Source organism: Strix aluco, chromosome 10 (genome assembly GCF_031877795.1).
Source record: "Strix aluco isolate bStrAlu1 chromosome 10, bStrAlu1.hap1, whole genome shotgun sequence".
Classification (NCBI taxonomy): Eukaryota; Metazoa; Chordata; class Aves; order Strigiformes; family Strigidae; genus Strix; species Strix aluco.
Genome location: NC_133940.1, coordinates 18,981,431 through 19,000,150, shown reverse-complemented (window position 1 = coordinate 19,000,150; position 18,720 = coordinate 18,981,431). Strand labels below are relative to the sequence as shown.

Genomic DNA, 18,720 nt, shown 5'->3' with positions numbered 1-18,720 from the left:
CGTCACCGCTGTTCTGCGGGGCGGCCCCTGCCCTGACACACACACCACCACCACCACCACCACCCCACCCGCAGCTGCGTTCTCCCGAAACACAGTGACCCGCTCCCGGCCCGGCTGCAAGAGGCACGGAGCTCCCAGGTTCCTCGCCAGGCCCTGCTCGCCATGTCGGCGGGACATCCCGGGACTGCTCCCGCCGCACCGCCTGCTCTTCCCGCTGCAGCCCCTTAGGCTGCGACATCCCGCTCCCCGGAGCGCCCGCGCGCACCGCCCTCATGCCACAACCCGCCCCGCCCCCTGGCGCGCGCGCGGCCCCTCATTGGCCAGCGGCGCCTCGGGGAGCCACACCTCCACCGCCCCCGCCGCCGCGGATTGGTGAGGGAGGCCGGGGGGGAGGGGAAATCCACGCCCCTTCGCCCTACCCCGCCGCGGATTGGTAAGGGCGGCCGAGAGGCGCGCGGGAGCCACGCCCCCTCCGCCAGCGGCCCCTCCTTCTCACTCCCGCGCCCCCCCCGTCCCCCATCGCCTGCGGGCTCGGCGGCGCCTGCGCAGTGGCGGCGGGGCGGCGGGGCGGCCCCAGCTGTTGTTATTGTGGGGCTGGTCTGCGCCGCGCGAAGATGGCGGCCGGGCAGGGGGGCGGCGGTGGCGGCAGCGGTGGTGGCGGCGGCAATGGCAGCGGTAACGGCAACGGAGCGGGGGGCCTGGGGATCCCCGCTCACCTCACTCTCTCGTTCTCGGCCGGGCCGCACTGGGGTGCGGCGACTCTGCCGCAGCCGCACACGGTGCGCAGCCTGGACCGGGCCCTGGAGGAGGCGGGCAGCTCGGGCATCCTCTGCCTCAGCGGGAGGAAGCTGCGCGACTTCCCCGGCAGCGGCTACGACCTCAGCGACACCACGCAAGCAGGTGGGGGGGCTCCGGCTGTGAGGGGGGACGGGGCCTCCTGCCGAGGAGGCCCGGCTGCGGGGGTAATGCGGGGCCGGGCTGTGAGGGCGGGGGGGGCGTCCCCGCTGTGGTGGCAGTTGAGGGCGAGCAGTGCGAAGGAGGGGCCCTGTGGTGGCAACGAGGGGGAGTGCGGGGGCCCTGCTGCGGTGGCAGCGGGGGGAACACAGCGAAAGGGTCTCCTGTGGTGGCAGAGGAGGGCTGCGGGGAGTGGGGGCTGCGGTGGCAGGTGGGGGAGGTGGCATGGGAGAGGGCTGCTGTGGTGGCGTTGGGGGGCCCGGGGGTGCCTAGTGGGGAGGATGCAGAGGGAGGATTCGCTGTGATGGCAGTTGGGGGGAGCAGTGGGAGGGACATGCTGTGGTGGCGATGGGGAAGATGTAGTGGGAGGGCTCGTGTGGTAGCGATGGGGAGAAGTGCTAAAGAGCCCCTGCTGTGGTGGCAGTGGGGGCCTTGGCGTGTGGGGGGGGGTTGCTGTGGTGGCAGTGGGGAGAAGACGGGGCCCTCGGTGTGTGAGGGCAATGGGGGATACTGGGGAGGCTCCACGTTTTGGGGGGGGGGGCGGGACAATGGAGAGGTTCCCCCTGCGTGCAGTGGGACGGGGAGGGCTAGAGGCTCTGGGGTGTGCAGTGATGGGGTGCTCCCTCTCTGCGTGAACGGGGGGGGTTGCTGCTTCTGTGTGTGCTCACGAGGGGAGCGATCCTGCTCTGTAGGTAGGTGGTGGCGGGCTCTGCACCAGGGGGGACCTTGTTTCTGCTGTGTGCGAAGGCAGGGGTGCCCCTGCCTGAGGAGGTGGGGGGCAAGGGGCGAGGGTACCCCAGCAGCGTGCGCCTGCGCGGGGTGCTGCCGCTGTGTGTGTGCAGGGGCAGGGCTCTGCGGGGAGAGGGGCTCCCGCTAACCCCCCTCCGTGTGTGCTTGTGCTCAGTGTGTGTGTGTGCAGTGCGAAGGGTTATTGTGCTTCGTGTGTCTGTATCTGCCGTGGGGAGGGGCGCCGGCGCTCTCCGTGTGCCTGTGCTGCCGGGGGAGAGGGGTTCCCGTCTGTGTGTGCTTGTGCACTGAGGGAGAGGCGGTGCTTTCTGTGTGCGTGCAAGGTGTGTGTGTGTGTGTGGGCATTCACAGGGAGTTAGACGTTGTGTTCTGTGTGTCTGTCTGTACGTGTCGTAAGGATGAGGATTTGCAATTCGTGTGCATGCACATGGAGCCTGTGGAAGAGGGTGTGCAAGGTGAAGGGAGCTATTTAGTTCGTGCCCTGGGGAATAAGAGCTCCGTGCTGTGGTTGGTTTGTACCTTCAGGGGTGTCAAATCCCTTGCAGTGAACCTTTATTACCTGGGGTATTCCGGTGGGTCCTTCTTCCCAGCTCAGCAGGAAGATGGTTACAAGTGCGGGTGCGAGGGATGTGTGTGCATCCAGCAGTGTGCGTGTCGGAGCTTAATGTATTCACCGTGTTGGTAAATGCTTAAGTATCGTGAGTGTGAGCCTGGATTTACTCAGGCTTTTAGGTGAAGAAAACTTGGAGACATTTTTCTGTACGGTTCCTGGAAAACAAAATTACGTTTTCTGTGGGGATTCTGTTATATTTTGGCTCATCTCTGATGCACTTCTGAATGTATTTGCTGCTGGAGTATTTGCTGAAAATGGATCATCTTGAGTAATGTGCTAGAACAAAATATTAATGAGAGGTCTAGCATCTTTTGTTCACAAGTAGTAGTGGTTTTCCAAAATGTCGTTTGAGTGAATTAATTCTATGGGGTTCTTTGCTTTGTTTTGGAGCTTTTCTTTCCCCATGGGTTATGAATAGCTGGCTTATTGTTTTGAATATGAGACTGTCCATTGTGGTACCTTATCCATCTCTGACAATCCTGTACTCCTGGTCTATCAGATACTCATTCTGTTGCTCTTTGTTGTGGGCTGCATTTGTGCAGAGGGTTAAATAATGATGTACTCATTCTTCTGTGATATGTTAGGTTGTGTAGTGGGTAGAATTTGTGGAGGACTGATTTTAAAATCCAATTTATGTATCCAGTAGCAAGCCTGCTAATGATTTGTAGGTCATTAGCTTTTTTTCCTGACACATGTGATGCATCCCTATGTGCAATGCAGAATACGGATAGGTAAAAGTGTGTTAGTTATTTCATAATGCAAGCACAAGACTAAAATAAAAACAGGTTCCATGGAATAATAGCTCTTTTTCCTTGTAGTAGCATAAAAATGTATTCAGCAACATAGTAGGTCGCTTCTGTGTATAAATATTCAATAACTAAAACATTAAAAAAGAAGCATTGCATATAGGCAATCTATTATTAAAAAGACTTTTTCTATATCCTGAAGCAGGTGCATCAACAATCCATATTTTGTGTTTGTTTCTAATTATTACTAATTGCATTTTGGGTTTTATTTTTTCTTGTTTTATTTTGAATCTCATCATATTTGAGTAAAAGCTGTATGCAGTGATCTTGTCTCTATCTTTTAGGATGTAGTAGAGCCCAGTCACTGCCATCAGGATTGAATTCTCATCATGAAAGATTGCATGAAAATGTTTAAGGGTAGTCCCTGACAAAAATAGCTGTATTGCTTACTTAGATAGTTGATGTGGGTCTATGCAATTACCATCTCATAGCAATCCTGAATTAATGTAGCAGTGACTTAAAAATTAATCCTGTGAAATACAAATTTTAGATATCTTTCAAAATACGATTGTAAACAAAAGATTTGTAGTGTTTATTTTGACTTAATCTGTAGATTTTTTTTTTTGATAAGTGGGTAAATGGTATTGTCGTGAATCACGGACATACTTTACAGAGTATCAGCATGGCATAGAGCTTGATGGAGGATCAGCAACTGTCTCGGAGGCAATGGTCATTTACTTATTGGCATATTTTAGCAGTGATCACTGTTTCACATTAAAATATACCCATGAATAAGGGTATAGGTTTAGGCTGAGGCATGGGAGATGGGGGGTTGGGTCAAAAATCTTTGTTGTGTTTCACTTTCTGTTTTAAGCCAGTGACTTTTTAATTGGTTCTGTGGTAGTTGAAACAAACATTTTAAAAAAACAACCTCTAACAAATCTGTATGTAAAAGACTTCTTTTCCATATCACAAACGTTATGCAGTAGGATCTACAGTGTCACTGTAAATCCAGAATATTCTGCCTTAATGTCAATAAAATCAGCAACAGAAAGAAAACTGCCACTGTTCTCCATAATGTTCAGATATATATACCTTAAAGCACAACTGCTGTTGATTTATCAGAAGCACTGGTTTTTTTGTTATTTAAGGTCTGACCATATTTTACATCTAACTTACATAATGGCTTGCCAGTACATAATTTGCAAATACTGTAGCACGTTTTTGGCATCTTAAATTATGTGGCAAAAAGTAATGCTGAGCTAAAAGCATAATGATGACATCTGGCTGTTTAGCTCTGACCTTATGTTTGTAATATCTTTTTTTAACCATGAATTGTCATTGCAGCTCTTTGGCCAAAAAATCCCTTATTTTTATTTTCCTGAATTTGTTTTCTGGCTGTTCAAACAGATCTTATGCTGCTGTTAAATGAACATCTGAAAAAAAATTTATAGGTCATGAGATATCAAGAGGTATATTGAATATTCCAATCATTTTATTAACATGTAATTTTGCTTCTCGCTGTGTGAGCAACATTAGGCCCCCTGGCTGTTAAGTAATTGAGTATATCGCATCACTGTAATCACTGTCTGCTTAACTGAAGAGTTGTGTGGTTTCTGTTTTGTTTTTTTTTAAGATAGGTTCCTGTACTGTATTGTCATGCTGAACTAAATCATTCTGTGCCTTTAGCAATTTCCCCACTTTTTTGTGAGCACTTCTTAAAACATGAATTTAATAAATGTGAAAGGTTCTAGACTGACAGCTCAAGAAACAATTTATTTGCTCTGAATAAATATAGTGGTGCCATCAAGCTTACTTGTTTATGACTTCATCACAACAAACTTGATTCCCAATTTTTAAATCTGAGGGAACCTCGAAGCAATTACAAGTAGGTGAATGATTGCTTGTAAATGTATTAACTATGAAATGTCTCCTTTCTCACCACCTGCTACCTCATATAGCTGAGAAGTATCACCAGTGTATTCCCAGTATGACTTCAGAATGAGCCCTCCTGTCATGGCCAATAACAATCTCAGCACCACAGGCAGAGTTCCCACATTGTGATTCCTGCATGTGTTTGCCGAGGGGATGGGAGGAAACGTGTGTCATGTCGACAGCATTGCCTGGCATTATTTGTGTGACTTTGTTCATTTTTACATCATACTTCTAGCCCTTCTAATGTAGATAGTCATTCATGTGATTGCAGATTAAAACCAACAAAACTTGCAGTTTAATACTGAGTGTGAATTGTATAAGAATGTTAATTTATAATACTACTCTTCTGTCTTTACAGTATACGCTTCTAAACCAATTATTTTCGTGTCTGAATAACGTTATTTTTGTTGGTGGTACCAATGTTGATAAAGCATTGGCAGGTAACTAAGTAGCAACACCAAATCCAATTTTCAGTTTAAGAAAATAACATTCATAGATGATGATTATCCTAAGTGTAGATTACATTCTAGAAATCAAACATGTTGAAAAATGTGGTTCTTCAGTAACGATTTCTTCAGATTTGAATGAAAAGAGAAAGCCAGATTATATGTTTTTGGGGGGGCAGAGGGTATAGTGTTTATGCTCAGAAATGCATCTGATGCAAACTCTGGAAGTGACACAGATCATAAGTAATTGTAGAAATTCCCCACAGTGGTTTCTTAGCCTATCCAGTGTTTTAGGCTAAGGGGAAATGGGTTGTGCATGTTGTCTGAGGCTTTCTTGCTGAGGTCAGTAATGAGGATACTTGTTATTATGACAAGTTAGGAAATGTCTCAGTTCCGTGAGTTGAAGTTAAAACAACTGATTATTAGTTCACCTGCAGAAAAGGATTGTATTATGAAGAATACCACTAGTATCTTAATCTATTTTTTTTCTAAAAATGCCATGTTTCTAGCTTTATCTGAAATACTGACCTACAAGAGATGTGCAGTATGTAATTTTTTGACTTTTTGTATTCTCCATCCATCAGAACTAAATTTGCCATCACATTTACTATTTTTGTGCCTTGGAATATTAAAAAATTAATCTTTGAAATATTTCTGCTTTTGATTGATCTAAAGAACTTTTTGTGATACCTATTTCTTCTTTGTTACTATTTGAGGAGGGGGCAAATGTATTTAGATCCTGAATTGTATTGCAAAACTGTGTGTGATAAGAAAAATAGACTAGCCATTGCTTTTTCAGATTTTTTTTTTGTTAGTGAAAAGTATCTTCTCATTTGACTTGTGAAGCTTTGTTGGAGCTGATTCAAAAGCATATAATCATTTTACTGTCAAGGCTGGCATTTAATGCTGAAATGTGTCCTTAGCTAAAAGGTAACCGAATGAGCACTGAAGGCTAGAATTCCACAGAAAATGCAAAGATAGTTGCTGGATCTTTTTTGTGGTAAAAGGTCTACATGACAATGTGGAGAGACTTCTGAATTCTCTGCTTTTCTGTGGCTGTGCAATGGTCTGATTTTCATCATTCTTCCAACTAACCTGGGATTGTTTGCTGCTTGCTAGGAGAACCTGCTGCCAGGTCTGACAGATCTAGAGAAGATACAGCACTTTAGGCAAGGGGAGAAAAAAAAAAGTCTGATTCTCTGTTACAGAACTAAAACATTATTTTGCTTGGCAGCCATGATTACCAGTAATGTGTTCCCAAGTGTCAACCTTATTTTTCAAAAAAGGTTTTTGTAGTTACAAGGCTTGAAGGAACCCTGCATCTTGGGACTGTTCACAGGCTACTGACCAGCAGGTGTATATGCACAATGAGCAAATCCCTGACCATCTGTGTATTAAAACAAACATCTACTTCAATTTGTCACTCTACTACTGTCTCAAGAGGTGGAACCAGTATGCAGTGAAGAAGTAGTTGATATATTAAAGACTGACCTAGAACTAAAAGGTTTGCATCAAATCATTGCATGCAGTAATGAGTGATGTTATATCCCTATTTCTAAGCTAATATAAGTGGCTACAGCCATTCTTAAATGCTGCCATGAGGTCTGGCATGAGTAGGACAGTCAGCGGGAGGCACCAGCAAATAAGAACAGATGCTGAAGTTGCTACAGCAGTGGCCTTCCTGTCTCAAGAGAACATGCTGTAGTTGTTGCTAGACCCCATTCACTCTGTGCTCATGGACTGTTAGTTTACCTGTTCAGGGTTTTTTCTGCTTTGGTCTTATTTCACTTGCCTTGTTTTCCGGTGTTGTTTGTCTTCCAGCAGTCTAGCTTACTTTAAAAATGTTTCTGCTTAGTTTGTCTACTGTCAAGCAATTTTTATCCGCACAAAAAGTCAGTCATAGAGCAAACATTGGTTCCGGTTGATTGGTTGTAGCCTTTTGTCTCTGCCTCATGTCTATTTAGATTGTAAGCTCTTCAGGGCAAAGGCCTTGGATGTATATAACTGAGCATGCAGAGACTAATGTAAGAAGCTTTGCTTGGGAGTTTTGTGTGCGTTTTAGGTAATCGTTAACAAACCCAGACTTTACTTCATTTATGAATGATGATTTCTTTCCCTTATATTACTTTTCTGTAAAAGAGTTAAATAATTTGAAACTGAATCTTTGAATTTAAAAATTTCAAAACCAAAAAAGAAGTCAACAGAATTAAACCAATAAGTAATGGCCAATGTAAGTGGGGGGAAGATGCCCTGTGCTATAATACACAAGCTTAATAAGTCTTGCTGACTTGTCAGGAAAACACATTTCACTCTTTCTGGTAGTAAACTGTTTCAGGAATTATAGTCTAGACTAAATACCAAAGTGTGGTTTTGTTTAAGGAAGCAAATAGGTTTCCTGTGGGATTTGTTGTTTACCATTTCAAACTACAAAAGATTTGTGGTGACAAGTTGCCTTCAGAAGTGGAGAGGAAGATAATCTCCTTTTGACTGTGTAGCCAATTGGTATGCCAATTTACCCCTTCATATGTCAGTTTGAGAAGTAAATGATCCCCCCCTCCTGATGTGTTCTTTATTTTTTGTTTTAATCATGCTACGCTAAAATAATTGAACACACATACTCAAGAGTTGGAGCAACGTGCTGTCTTGTGTTAGAAATGCCTGGATCCCTCTCATGTGGTAACATGGTGAGGAATTCCCTGAATTCATCTGTTGGTTTCATCCCTGCATTGGTGTGCAGCAGATCAGCACTGGCGTGCCTCTGAGTTGTTCCAACCTTTAGATCAGCGCTTCTGGTTTATTTTTTGATGAGTGCAAATTTCAGGAAAAACCTCATGCACCTGAACCAACATGTGACAAATGGAGATGACTTATATGAAAAACAAGAATTGCTTCAACCAAACAGCAATTTAGACATGTTCAACGTAGATGTGTCCAGCAGAGAGTAGGAGACTAGGTTCAGTGAGGATGGGCTGGAATAGTGGGTTCCTCAAGGCTACCTTGGTTTTGAAGTCAGTGTGCTGGATCTCAGTCCTTTCTCCCTGCTAGTGGAATTCTGTGAGAGACAACTGTTGGCCTGTTCCAGTTACAGAAACATGTATTTCACATGGAAGAACTGTGGTTCGATCTGGCGGGATGCTTTTTTTGTTTAAGTTCCTAAAGTAATGAGTATATTTTTTTTATAAAGAATTTTTTCTTTAGTAGTGCTGTTTAGCTTGAAAAGCCAAGAACTCAATCTATAAAATACAGTTTCTGGTTGCCTGTACAAGCTTCTCTCTGTGCTTGACAAGAAACTTTAATTATGTGGTCATGTACAGTTTTTTCATTTGTCACTTTAACCTGAGTATGTAGCTAAAATTAGTGACGTGGATAACCATGAAGCAGGTATTTCCTAGCTCGTCAGTTTTTGGATTTAGAACCCAAACACCACTTTTTAATATCTCTATCACAAAAATAGAAACTATTCTGTGCTCTGTCAAATACCCAGTTAAAAAAGTAAAAGCTGCTTGTAGCCACCTATAGTCTTGGGTGTGTTTTTCTTTCTTTTAAACAGCTCAAAGAAACAATACAAGCAGAGGAGTATGAAACTGAGAAGCAATATGAAAAGATGGCTAGCTTCTCTCTAATATGGAACTGCCCTGTGCTGAAATATTTGATGGCATATTGCTGTGAGAAACATGGTTGGTCACATTAGCACAGTCCAGTACCCTGTGTTTCACTTCAGCAGCATATAAGGACACATTGTGTGTCTTAGAAGACGGAATAAATGATTGAACGTGCACTGTAAGCTGTCAAGCTGGCCAAAGTAATTAATTTTCCTGGAAGGCTTTTTCATCTCTCTCTAGGTATATTAAACAGTGGTCACATTGATGGCAAGGAGAAACCTCTTTTATATTTTTCTCTGAACTTGCTCAGAAGTCCCGAGTTTATCATCCCTGCCTGTTGGAATTCTGTGACTGCATAAAAGCTGCAACTCAGTATCAGTGCTCTTTGTCCTTTCAGTTTCAGAAACTTCTCACTATTATTTCCCTTACTGTCACATCACTTGCAGAGGGTTCTTTTTATCTTTGCTGCTGTCTCCCACTATTCCCTGGAGTAGTATTCCCTGCTTGGGAAGAGGTACTGGTCCTTATTTCTGTGCATTCTCTCTCATCGTGGTTATATGTAGGATTATATACTATATAATTAGAAAAAAATATATACAATTATATATATTACATATTAGAAAAGTATTTTTCTAATATATAAATTGGACATAACTGTATTGATACAAAAGGTGTATCTAGCCTAGGATTCTCTATTAAAACCCAGTAATAATCTTTCTAACCTTTTACTTGATAACTTCCTTTGCAGCCCCATATTTTTACTGAAAATAATGGAAATAGATTGTGTCCTCAGTTGTCTATTCCAGGCTGATGAAACCTATTCTGTATAATCTCCTGTTATACTGAAAAATTCTCATGCGTGTGTGTATACTCTTTGTATATGTTGTATGTATCTTTTTTGAGATAAGCCAGGAACTGCATGCAGTATCAAGAGAAGGGTATGCAGTGAAATAACTTTCTATTCTCTGTTCCTAGCACTGTTTAGTGCCTTTGACTTGAGTTGCCATTTTCCAAAAAAAAAAAATTCAAGAATTGAGTAATATGGCTGGATGAATCTCAGTTTTGAAAGATGAGCATATTCACTTATGAGTTACTAATTAAATGGAATACATTAAAGCTATGTGAAAGTGAAATCCTTACAAAATTCTGCCTAAGATAAATAGGAAGCAGCATTGGAAACACAGAAGTAGAACTAGCTGCACATGTAACATAGCTGAAAATGCAGAGTGTGTATAAGATTTTCCTTCAATTTTTTCTTAGCCATAAGCTATTGCAATATTAATCATGAAGTGAAGATGGAGTTCTAATAATATCATTTAATTTATTTAAATGTCAAAAATCTAACCATGTAACTTCTCAGGTAAGTCCTTCTGAGCAGGGACACCAAAAAGCTTTTTTCATAAAATGATCTTTTGCTTCTGTAGAAACTAAGTGATTTGCTCTTTCTGCACATTGACTCCATGCTCAGATTAAAAAGGGCTTATACTATTCTAAAAGTTTCATTGGTTTGAAGGAGCTTTTCTAGATAGAGGTTTTACAATTAATATTCCAGGTGATTGGGAATTAAATTTTAATTATGACACTCATATAAAAAAATATTTGGAGGATGACATTTTAGATGGCCTTAAATACTTATGAAATCTAACTTTCTACAAGTGCCTAATATTTTTTGAAAGTAAAACATCACTATTGTTAAATGCTCAGGTGTAACTTCGTAAAAAGTGGTGTCTGTGTCTTCTGTTAAAAAAGTTGCTTCCCATTTGTGGGAAGAATGTGCTGCGGAATGTAAATCCTGCTATTTGTGATTCCATAATAAACACAGAGCTTATGAACCATTTCCGAGTTTGTGTCTATTGTATGTCCTTTTGATATGTCAAAATACACAGCAACCACAGGGATTAGATGAAGACAGACTAGGCTTCTGTTTTACTTAAGAGTATACATAACAGATAAAAATCAATTTAAATATTACTACATAAACTTTTAACAATAGACTTGAAATGTATTTAACTTAACTTGTCACAAGGAAAGTACATGGGTTGGTTTAGTTTCCTGAGAGCTATGGGTGTCTGGCAGGTATATCAGTTTCCTAATTGTGCATAAGAGCTGATGGGTGCTCAGTTAGTTCTGTGTAGTCCTTCGCCATAGCTCTAAATGTTGGAGAGTAAACGTGTATTTGTATGTGAAAGAGTTACATGCAAAAATTATTTTTCTGTAATTCTAGAATATTCTTTGCCAGTAAATTGTAAATTTTTTTGTCCTGCAGCTGAAGTCGTTGCTGTTTATATCAATATGCATAATCATTTCTACATTTGGACATATTCTCATTGTTCAATGCTTAATTTTGCAATTTAACTAATATCAGAATTCTTAATGTTTACTTATTGACCAGGCTTCTCTTTCTTCTTTTTCAAAGAAAAATTTTAAAACATTTCCATGTTTCAGAACACTAGTCGTGCGTTACTGTTAATATCTGAACTCTGAACCTGCCAGTAGGGTGTGTAGAATTTGAGGGGAGTGCTAGAGATGGTAGAGGACATCCTTTCTGATGTAAGCTTGGCAAGCTTAAGAGTTTCTTTCTCCTGAGGTTTCTGAAAATCAGGATGAATCGGTAGTTTCAGAAACCTGATTCTGTTTCAGTTGTAATGGAAAGTGCTAGATAACTTACGCAAAGGACTTGTGATCAGAATCTATGAGGAAAACAATCTTCTTGAATAGCCTGTCTTCTTTCTACCAAATCTGGCTTTCAGTTTCTGGCTTAGTCTTGTGGTTTGGGTTGTTTTCCTGTACCAGATAACAGCATAGGAGCAAGGTGCCTAAAACACACTCCAGCATGTTCACTTTCTTTTTGGCAAACTGGACACAGAATACACTTTTTTTTTAGGTGAGTGTAACTGTTGTTTTGGGGACATTTTTGTGGGTGGTTTTTTATTCTCTTTTCTTCCATAACTCTGTACTTGAAAGCTCCAAATGGAAGATTTATGTTTCATTAATGCTGCCATCAAAAGCAATGGCTGATAATATTTTTCACTTTATAGGAAGCAGATATGTATTTAGGCACACTTGGCTTTTTTGATGCATCTTTAGTTTTCCTCTTTACCATCATCAGGAACTGATATTTGAAATACTCAATCAGTGCTAAGATGATTATACTCCTGTAATATGCACAAACTACAATTTTATATCCTGTAATTACATACGTTGAAAGATCTTCATAGGTCATCTAGGGCAGTCTCTTGCTCAGAACAGGTCCAGTTACAGCAGGCTGCTCAGGGCCTTCTGTTGAGTTTTGAGCATCTCCAGTGATATTTCAGTCTTTCTGTAAAATGTGTTTTCTGGATTCTCTTAGAGCCCTCAGTTAATTTAATTTTTCTGCCTGAAGAAAGCATTATTACATAAACAATGAAATTGGTTTGTTCCTGCTGAGTGCCATTTCGTGGTTAATAATGAAAGCCAGATTTCTTACCTCCTTTTTTAGTTTCTCAACAAAATGGGCAAGGAGCCTCAAGCTTTAGTAGACTTTGAAACATACTATTTTTTTTAACATACATCATTTGTCATTTTAATATTGGGCTTACAGACTTCAGCTTAAGATCAGTAAATTCAAGTAGTACCTTTGAATACCTGCTGACTCATGAATCCATCTTCCCCAGTCTTAGAATGATTGTGTCATTTATACAGTACTTACATGACTTTCGAAGATTAAAACAAGATAGAAAACAAGGATATTCTTAGTGATTACATTAAGACCAATAATATTCTTAGATTAGGTAGATATTCACTACTGAAATATCACAACAGAAGCTGGCAGCTTCAGTTTGTTGATAAACAACTACTATATACTGTTTCCATGGGTTTTGTTACCTTTTTACTTCTCAAAGCAGGATTGCTAAAACAAGGAAGGAGGAGAATGTAATACAAGTGGGTTTATTTTCTGAACTGTTTTGTTCAACACTTGTATGTTGTTAGCAGCTCTTCAAGGTCTTTGGAAGCTTGATACTGACAGAGTACTAAGATGAAGGATGACATTTTCAGATGTGGATAAACCAAGGTTAGTGTTAGCTCATCAGTGTTTCTTTTTAATAAAATTTCTGAGCATCTGCATTTAATTATTTCCAGTAAAGAAGATGACAAGACTAACAATAATGTGAAAATACAGGTTTTGTAGCATTACAAACATGCTTGAATGGGAGATGTACAGTCTTGGTTGTCCTGAGGATTAAACTCTCACTTTTCCATGGTATGGCCATGCAAACTATGCTAGTGTAACATAAGATAGGGTAGGAGCTAATGAATTTATACAAATGCCGAGGAATTACTTGTTGAGCCACAGTCACGAACAATAGCAACACTCCAACTGAGATTTGGACGTTCTTTTTCTACTTAGCTTTTGAGTTTTTGTGAGTAATTCTGCAGACCTGGTTTTGCTGTTCATCAGCAGTAGGTGAGAGATTCCTCTGCTACATGTATTAAAGCTATATAATAACACTGCAGGGCTCTGCAGGTTGACCCCAGCATGCCAGGAGTCCATGGTGGGTATAGTGTAGTTGAAGTGTTGGACTGCTTTGGCAAGCTGACCTAGTCTTAGTTTTGGATTCATACTTTTCTTTCTATGCTATGCTGGAATCTCCATTCCTGGTAGGAGGCGGGCAACTCATGCCTGTTACAGCTTAAAGTATTAGGCTTTTATAGTGTGACTCAGGGGTGGTGGTGGTGTTGTTTTGGGGTGTTTTTTGAGACAAATTTCACTGTATTGTGTGCATGCATCTTTGCTTTTTGGTTAATACTAAATGCTTGGCAGCTTGGATTTAACTTTCCTTCCTCCTCCTTAGAGAGATAGGGAAAAGCATACATTTACTGGCTGATTCCTTTCAATTAGTTTGATGTTTCAGCATCTGGAATATCTTTGTGCAACAGAACTTAATTTCTTATATTTTATATTTTGTCTCCTGTTCTTTGAATGCTGTGGTATAAATAATGCCTGTCTTTTACCATGGTTCATTGTGAAGTTAAAGGTGTTTGAAGTCTAATGTCCTTACTTGTGGGTGAAGGTGACACATCAGTAAAGCCATGGTCTTGTCATGGTATCGCTCTTGGAACTCCATTGAATAGAATGCAAATCTGATAATTTTCTCTTTATAGAAGGAGGGAGACTTGGCTTTCTGTTTGAGATGAGAGAAAAAGAAACATGGGATATTTGTGTAACAGAATAGTTGGTAGGACACGTGGTCATATGGTGGCTTTGGAGCGTGACACTAAGTAAGAACAATTGCCTGCCTGTATTTCTTCAGTACCATTGGCCTGTCAAGTGAATCAATAATTGCTGTGTGAAATATAATTAAACGGAAGGGGTTTTTTTAATGCTGTTATTGTTTAATATACATTTTAACCATCACAGGATTTGAATTACAAGGTGACTGAATATTTTGTGGACATGGAAAACTTCTGCCTCCTGGAATTACCATATGCAGGTGTTTCTGCAGTGTTTGAGCCTCCTTTTTTTTCTCCAGAATCATCCTGCTTGTGACAGATTAATAAATTGTACTCGGGTTCTGTGTGTTGATCTCAGATTTGTGTTTAGATTGGCTAAAAGTGTATCTTTAGGATCAGATCTGGACACTTAGTTTTATTCATTCGTTGACTTCTGTAGGACTATTATATAGTTGCTTTTGTGCTTAGATTTTTTTGTCTTAGACTTGGCTAAAGCATTACTAGAAAAACTGGCTAGGAAAATCTGAACGTATTAAGAGTTAAGAGAGCAGATCTGGGTTTTGCGGGGGAGGGGTGTGTGTGTGTATGTGTTGTTTTCTTTTCAATGTAGTTTCTAAATAAAATTTTGGAACACTTTGAGCAAACAAAAACCCAACACTGGTATCATGGATCGACATATTTTTATGAAAAATGTTATAGCATCAAGATGAGATTCAAGTGTAAATTTCCCAACTAAGCTTTGTATTTCAAATTCAACGTGTAGTGCATGCAAAGCATGAATATAAAAAAGATTGTACTGGATCAAATAAAAGGCCAGTCTGTTCTAGCAGCATGCTTCTGATAGTAAGCAGTAATGAATGCTTGGGGAAAAGTGCAAAACCAAAACAAACATGATGTTAATACTATTTGACTACCTTACTGTACACTGCTGTAACCTGACAGCTTGAGCTTTTTGTTTTTCCTTTTGATCATGGCTTAAATTTATACAACATACCTTTTTACTTCTAATAGCTTCCCTTCCAGACTCTGACTGATTTCCTAAAATTCTTTTCTTTTGAACTCTCAATATATTGTTTTTTCATCATTGTCTTACAGTCAGTAAAGAGTTTACTCTGTGTTAAAGAATCTAAGCTTGCAACCAACTTCTTCCTATTTTTGTAGTTCTCCTTTTAAATTTAACCTTAGTAATGGTGTACTTCTCACTTTTATTGTTTCTGCAGAGATAGTGAATTGAAATACCCTGTGATTCATGAGCAGTCACGGATGGTATCTTCTATTTAGTCCTCACCTAACACCCCAATTTAGAGTTTTCCAGTCTAAACTGGTTAAGCAAAGAATTCCTATAATCTCACTTCTAGAGGAGTTGTCATCTTAAATCATCTGCAGTTCTGCATTTAGCAGCTTTCCTTGCTACTTCTATTAACCCTTAAGGAACCATTCCCATTTTAAGTGCCAGCAATGTGCTTCCATTTTGATTGAGATGAAATCTATCATGTTTGTAGAGGAACATTCTATTCCATAAGTTTCCTCCTTTTTTTCTTACAATATTTTCTCAGTCATACATTGAGTTATTAGTCTTCAGAAGGTACTTAAATTGCATAAGCTTCACATCTACATTTTGTTCAGCGGAATAGATGAACTCCTAAATTCTTTTGCTCATGAAAACATTTCTGGAGTAGAAATCATTTTTCAGTGTGGGAAAAGAGCAGCCTTACTTGTTTTTAAAAAGCTGTAAATACATTTGATATATGAATGTTGTGGGAAACTATATACACTTGAATCTTTCTCTTTAGAGAGATCTGAACCCCTGGGGCTACTCTAATACTGTTTTGCAATGAATGAATAAAGAATTGCTTGGAAGAGAAGTTATCTTCCAACTTTTTATTTACCTTTTTATTATTGACAGATAATGGGTATAATTTCCTATTTTAATAGGACTTCTGGGTTTTGTAATGGAAAAGTGGAATCCTTGCCCCTCAGTGCCTGAAGGCATTGTTTTCAAGGAAGTGTTTGCAACAGTAATATATACCAATTTCACAACACTTGTAAATTTTTTCTAATGTGAAATTGTATGGTTTTTCTACAAGGGTGCATGCACTAAGGGACTTCAGCCAGGCTGTGGTAATGTGATTTTTGTCAGGTCATGGTTGAAATCACGGCTGGTTTTATATTGTCTGTTGAATACTACAGTCCTGGTCCACTCATTGTCCAGATCAGAGAGTTGATGCGCACTCTAGTTATTGTCTGGCCCACCTCTGGGTTTTATTTCTGCAAAAGAAATGGTAAAGCTGTTTTTTAACCTGTGTCTTTCCAAGACGTGTGGTTGGAGTATGGCTGGATGCACATACAGCGGCAGAATTTTCATGGTGCTCTTGAATCTTCCAGTTCAGATGTTACCTACAGTATTGTTCTTCAGATCCGTGGCAGTAGGGTGGGATTCTGTCACTTGTGTTTTGTGGACTAGATCTTTGAACTAGCCTTCAGTTATCTTTCCAGCTGCTGATAAAACAAAATCAGGAAGAGCTTTAGAACTGATTTCTTCAGAATGGGGTTGTATCAAAGACTGTTCATATGGTGGAGGTTGTAAAACTGCGCTAGCGATAAAACTGTGTGCATTTTCACACAGTTATCCCACTCTGCTGAATATTAGAATAAAAGAGCCTTTGTTTAACCTCAAAATGGTTTTGCAGAAAATTCTTTCATGTGAAAGCTGCCATCTTTCTCTAATGTTCTGAAAATTGATGTGGTAGAAAACAAAACCAAACCTCATTATTGTGAAAGCTTTCTCAAGCTATGCTAAATTTTTTAATAAGTGTTTTAGTTGGGATGTTTAGTTTCAGTTAACTTCATTCCATTTTTCATTTAATTCATTAAGAATGTCAGTCCTGCAATCTAGGTCTTTCTGCCTCTAGCTGCAAGAGTTTGCAGAATTCAGCATCAGCAGTGGATGCCATGATCTAAAAGAAGGCTTTGTGATACTTTAGCTTGAGAATGTTTCTTAGAAGTGATGGAACAATGGAGTGACAGTCAGTTAGCTCACAAATTTCACATATTCTAGACTTCAGGAAGCAAAGTTGAGGCTACTTCCAAAAATAATGCCACCAGAAGGTGATGTTTCATTGTAGCACTTCATTTTATTTGTTGGGCATCTGCAGCACACTGTGTGGATGGCCTTCCCGGCTGCTGGGCACACTCATGACTTGCATTCACCTGTTGTGTACCAGCATCGTGTGTTCTTCTCTGCAAAGCAGTCTTCTATGCTTTTGTCCTTCAGCCCACGCTAGTGTGAAGAGTTATTCTGCCATACGTGCAGGTCTTTGCATTGGCCTTTTATTAGATGGGGAGCCTGTCAAGGTCACTGTGGCTGGCATCCCATCCCTCCAGTGTGTGAGTTGCCCCTTCACTCCCTCCAACTTGATGTTGTCCATGCGCTTCCTGAGGGCACATTCTATCCTGTTTTCCGGGTTGTTGATGAAGATACTAAACAATACTGATTCCAGTGTTTTCTCCCTGAGAAATGTTGCTCGTGGCTGGCTTGCTGGTTATACTTCAGGCTGTTGAGCTCTCTTTTTTTGAGCCTGACGGTGACATTGAACCACTTTCCCAGTCACTTTCTAGTCTGTTTTTTCAGTCTAGTGTAGAACAAAGTAATGTATGTTCCAATGATAATGTGATAGGAACTAAACAGAAACACGGTTATTTCATGCAAGTGTTAAAAACTGAGAACTAAAGCCTGAAATAGCAAGGGATCTGTATTGCATCTTTGTTAAAAGAGTTTGTTCAGCGTTTCTGAGAAACCACATCCTTTTGAAATATCTTGGGTTGGGAACCAGAGTTACTTTCAAAAAAGTAGACAGTCATTCTCAAGTAAATATCTCTTTCTTCCAAGATAGTTTCATGGAGTTTTTATGACAGAGGTTTTGGTAGTTAACTGATAATTTTCAGGATTCTTTGGTCACATCCCACTTGAATTTTCTGGTCTCTTTAAAGATTTCATATAGTCAGAGATGCTGTGCATTTTTGTAGTGCTCTGATTTTTTTGTATCTTCCGTATGCAGTCATGCATTGTCAGAATAACTCTAGTTCAAGTATTATGTTCCCATTGTCAAAGATACCTCTTCTTTCTGCCTGTAGGGCAGGCTAAATTGCAACCTTATTTTTATAGCTAAATGCATTTGGCATTGGTTTTTGCAACTTTATTCTCTTTTTAGCTAAGTTATAAATGTGTACCTGGAGAATGTCTTGGTTACTATGCTTGCAATAAAGAATACCTTTTACATGAGAATTGTAGTTCTTAACCAAAATAAATATGTAAGCTTTTCGCAAACTTGCCTTTGGCATTGCAGATATTTTGTACAATGAGATGAGATTCTAATGTAGCTGTCAAACAGGAAAAGTAATGTTTGCTGGGTTTGTACGTTGACTTACTGTTGTGCCTAGAATTGGAGGAAAAAACCCAACGGTTG

General features: G+C 40.5%; 1 protein-coding gene across 2 annotated transcripts in view; it reads left to right on the top strand.

Annotated features, from left to right (window-relative positions):
- Positions 1 to 579: 579 nt before the first annotated feature.
- Positions 580 to 18,720, top strand: part of LRCH2 (leucine rich repeats and calponin homology domain containing 2) — a 53,428-nt gene continuing 35,287 nt past the window's right edge. For both annotated transcript variants that reach the window (XM_074834645.1, XM_074834644.1), the window contains exon 1: positions 580 to 900. In XM_074834645.1, coding sequence (XP_074690746.1) covers positions 615 to 900 — 286 coding nt within the window. In that variant the 5' untranslated portion in view covers positions 580 to 614. The remainder of the gene's footprint in view (positions 901 to 18,720) is intronic.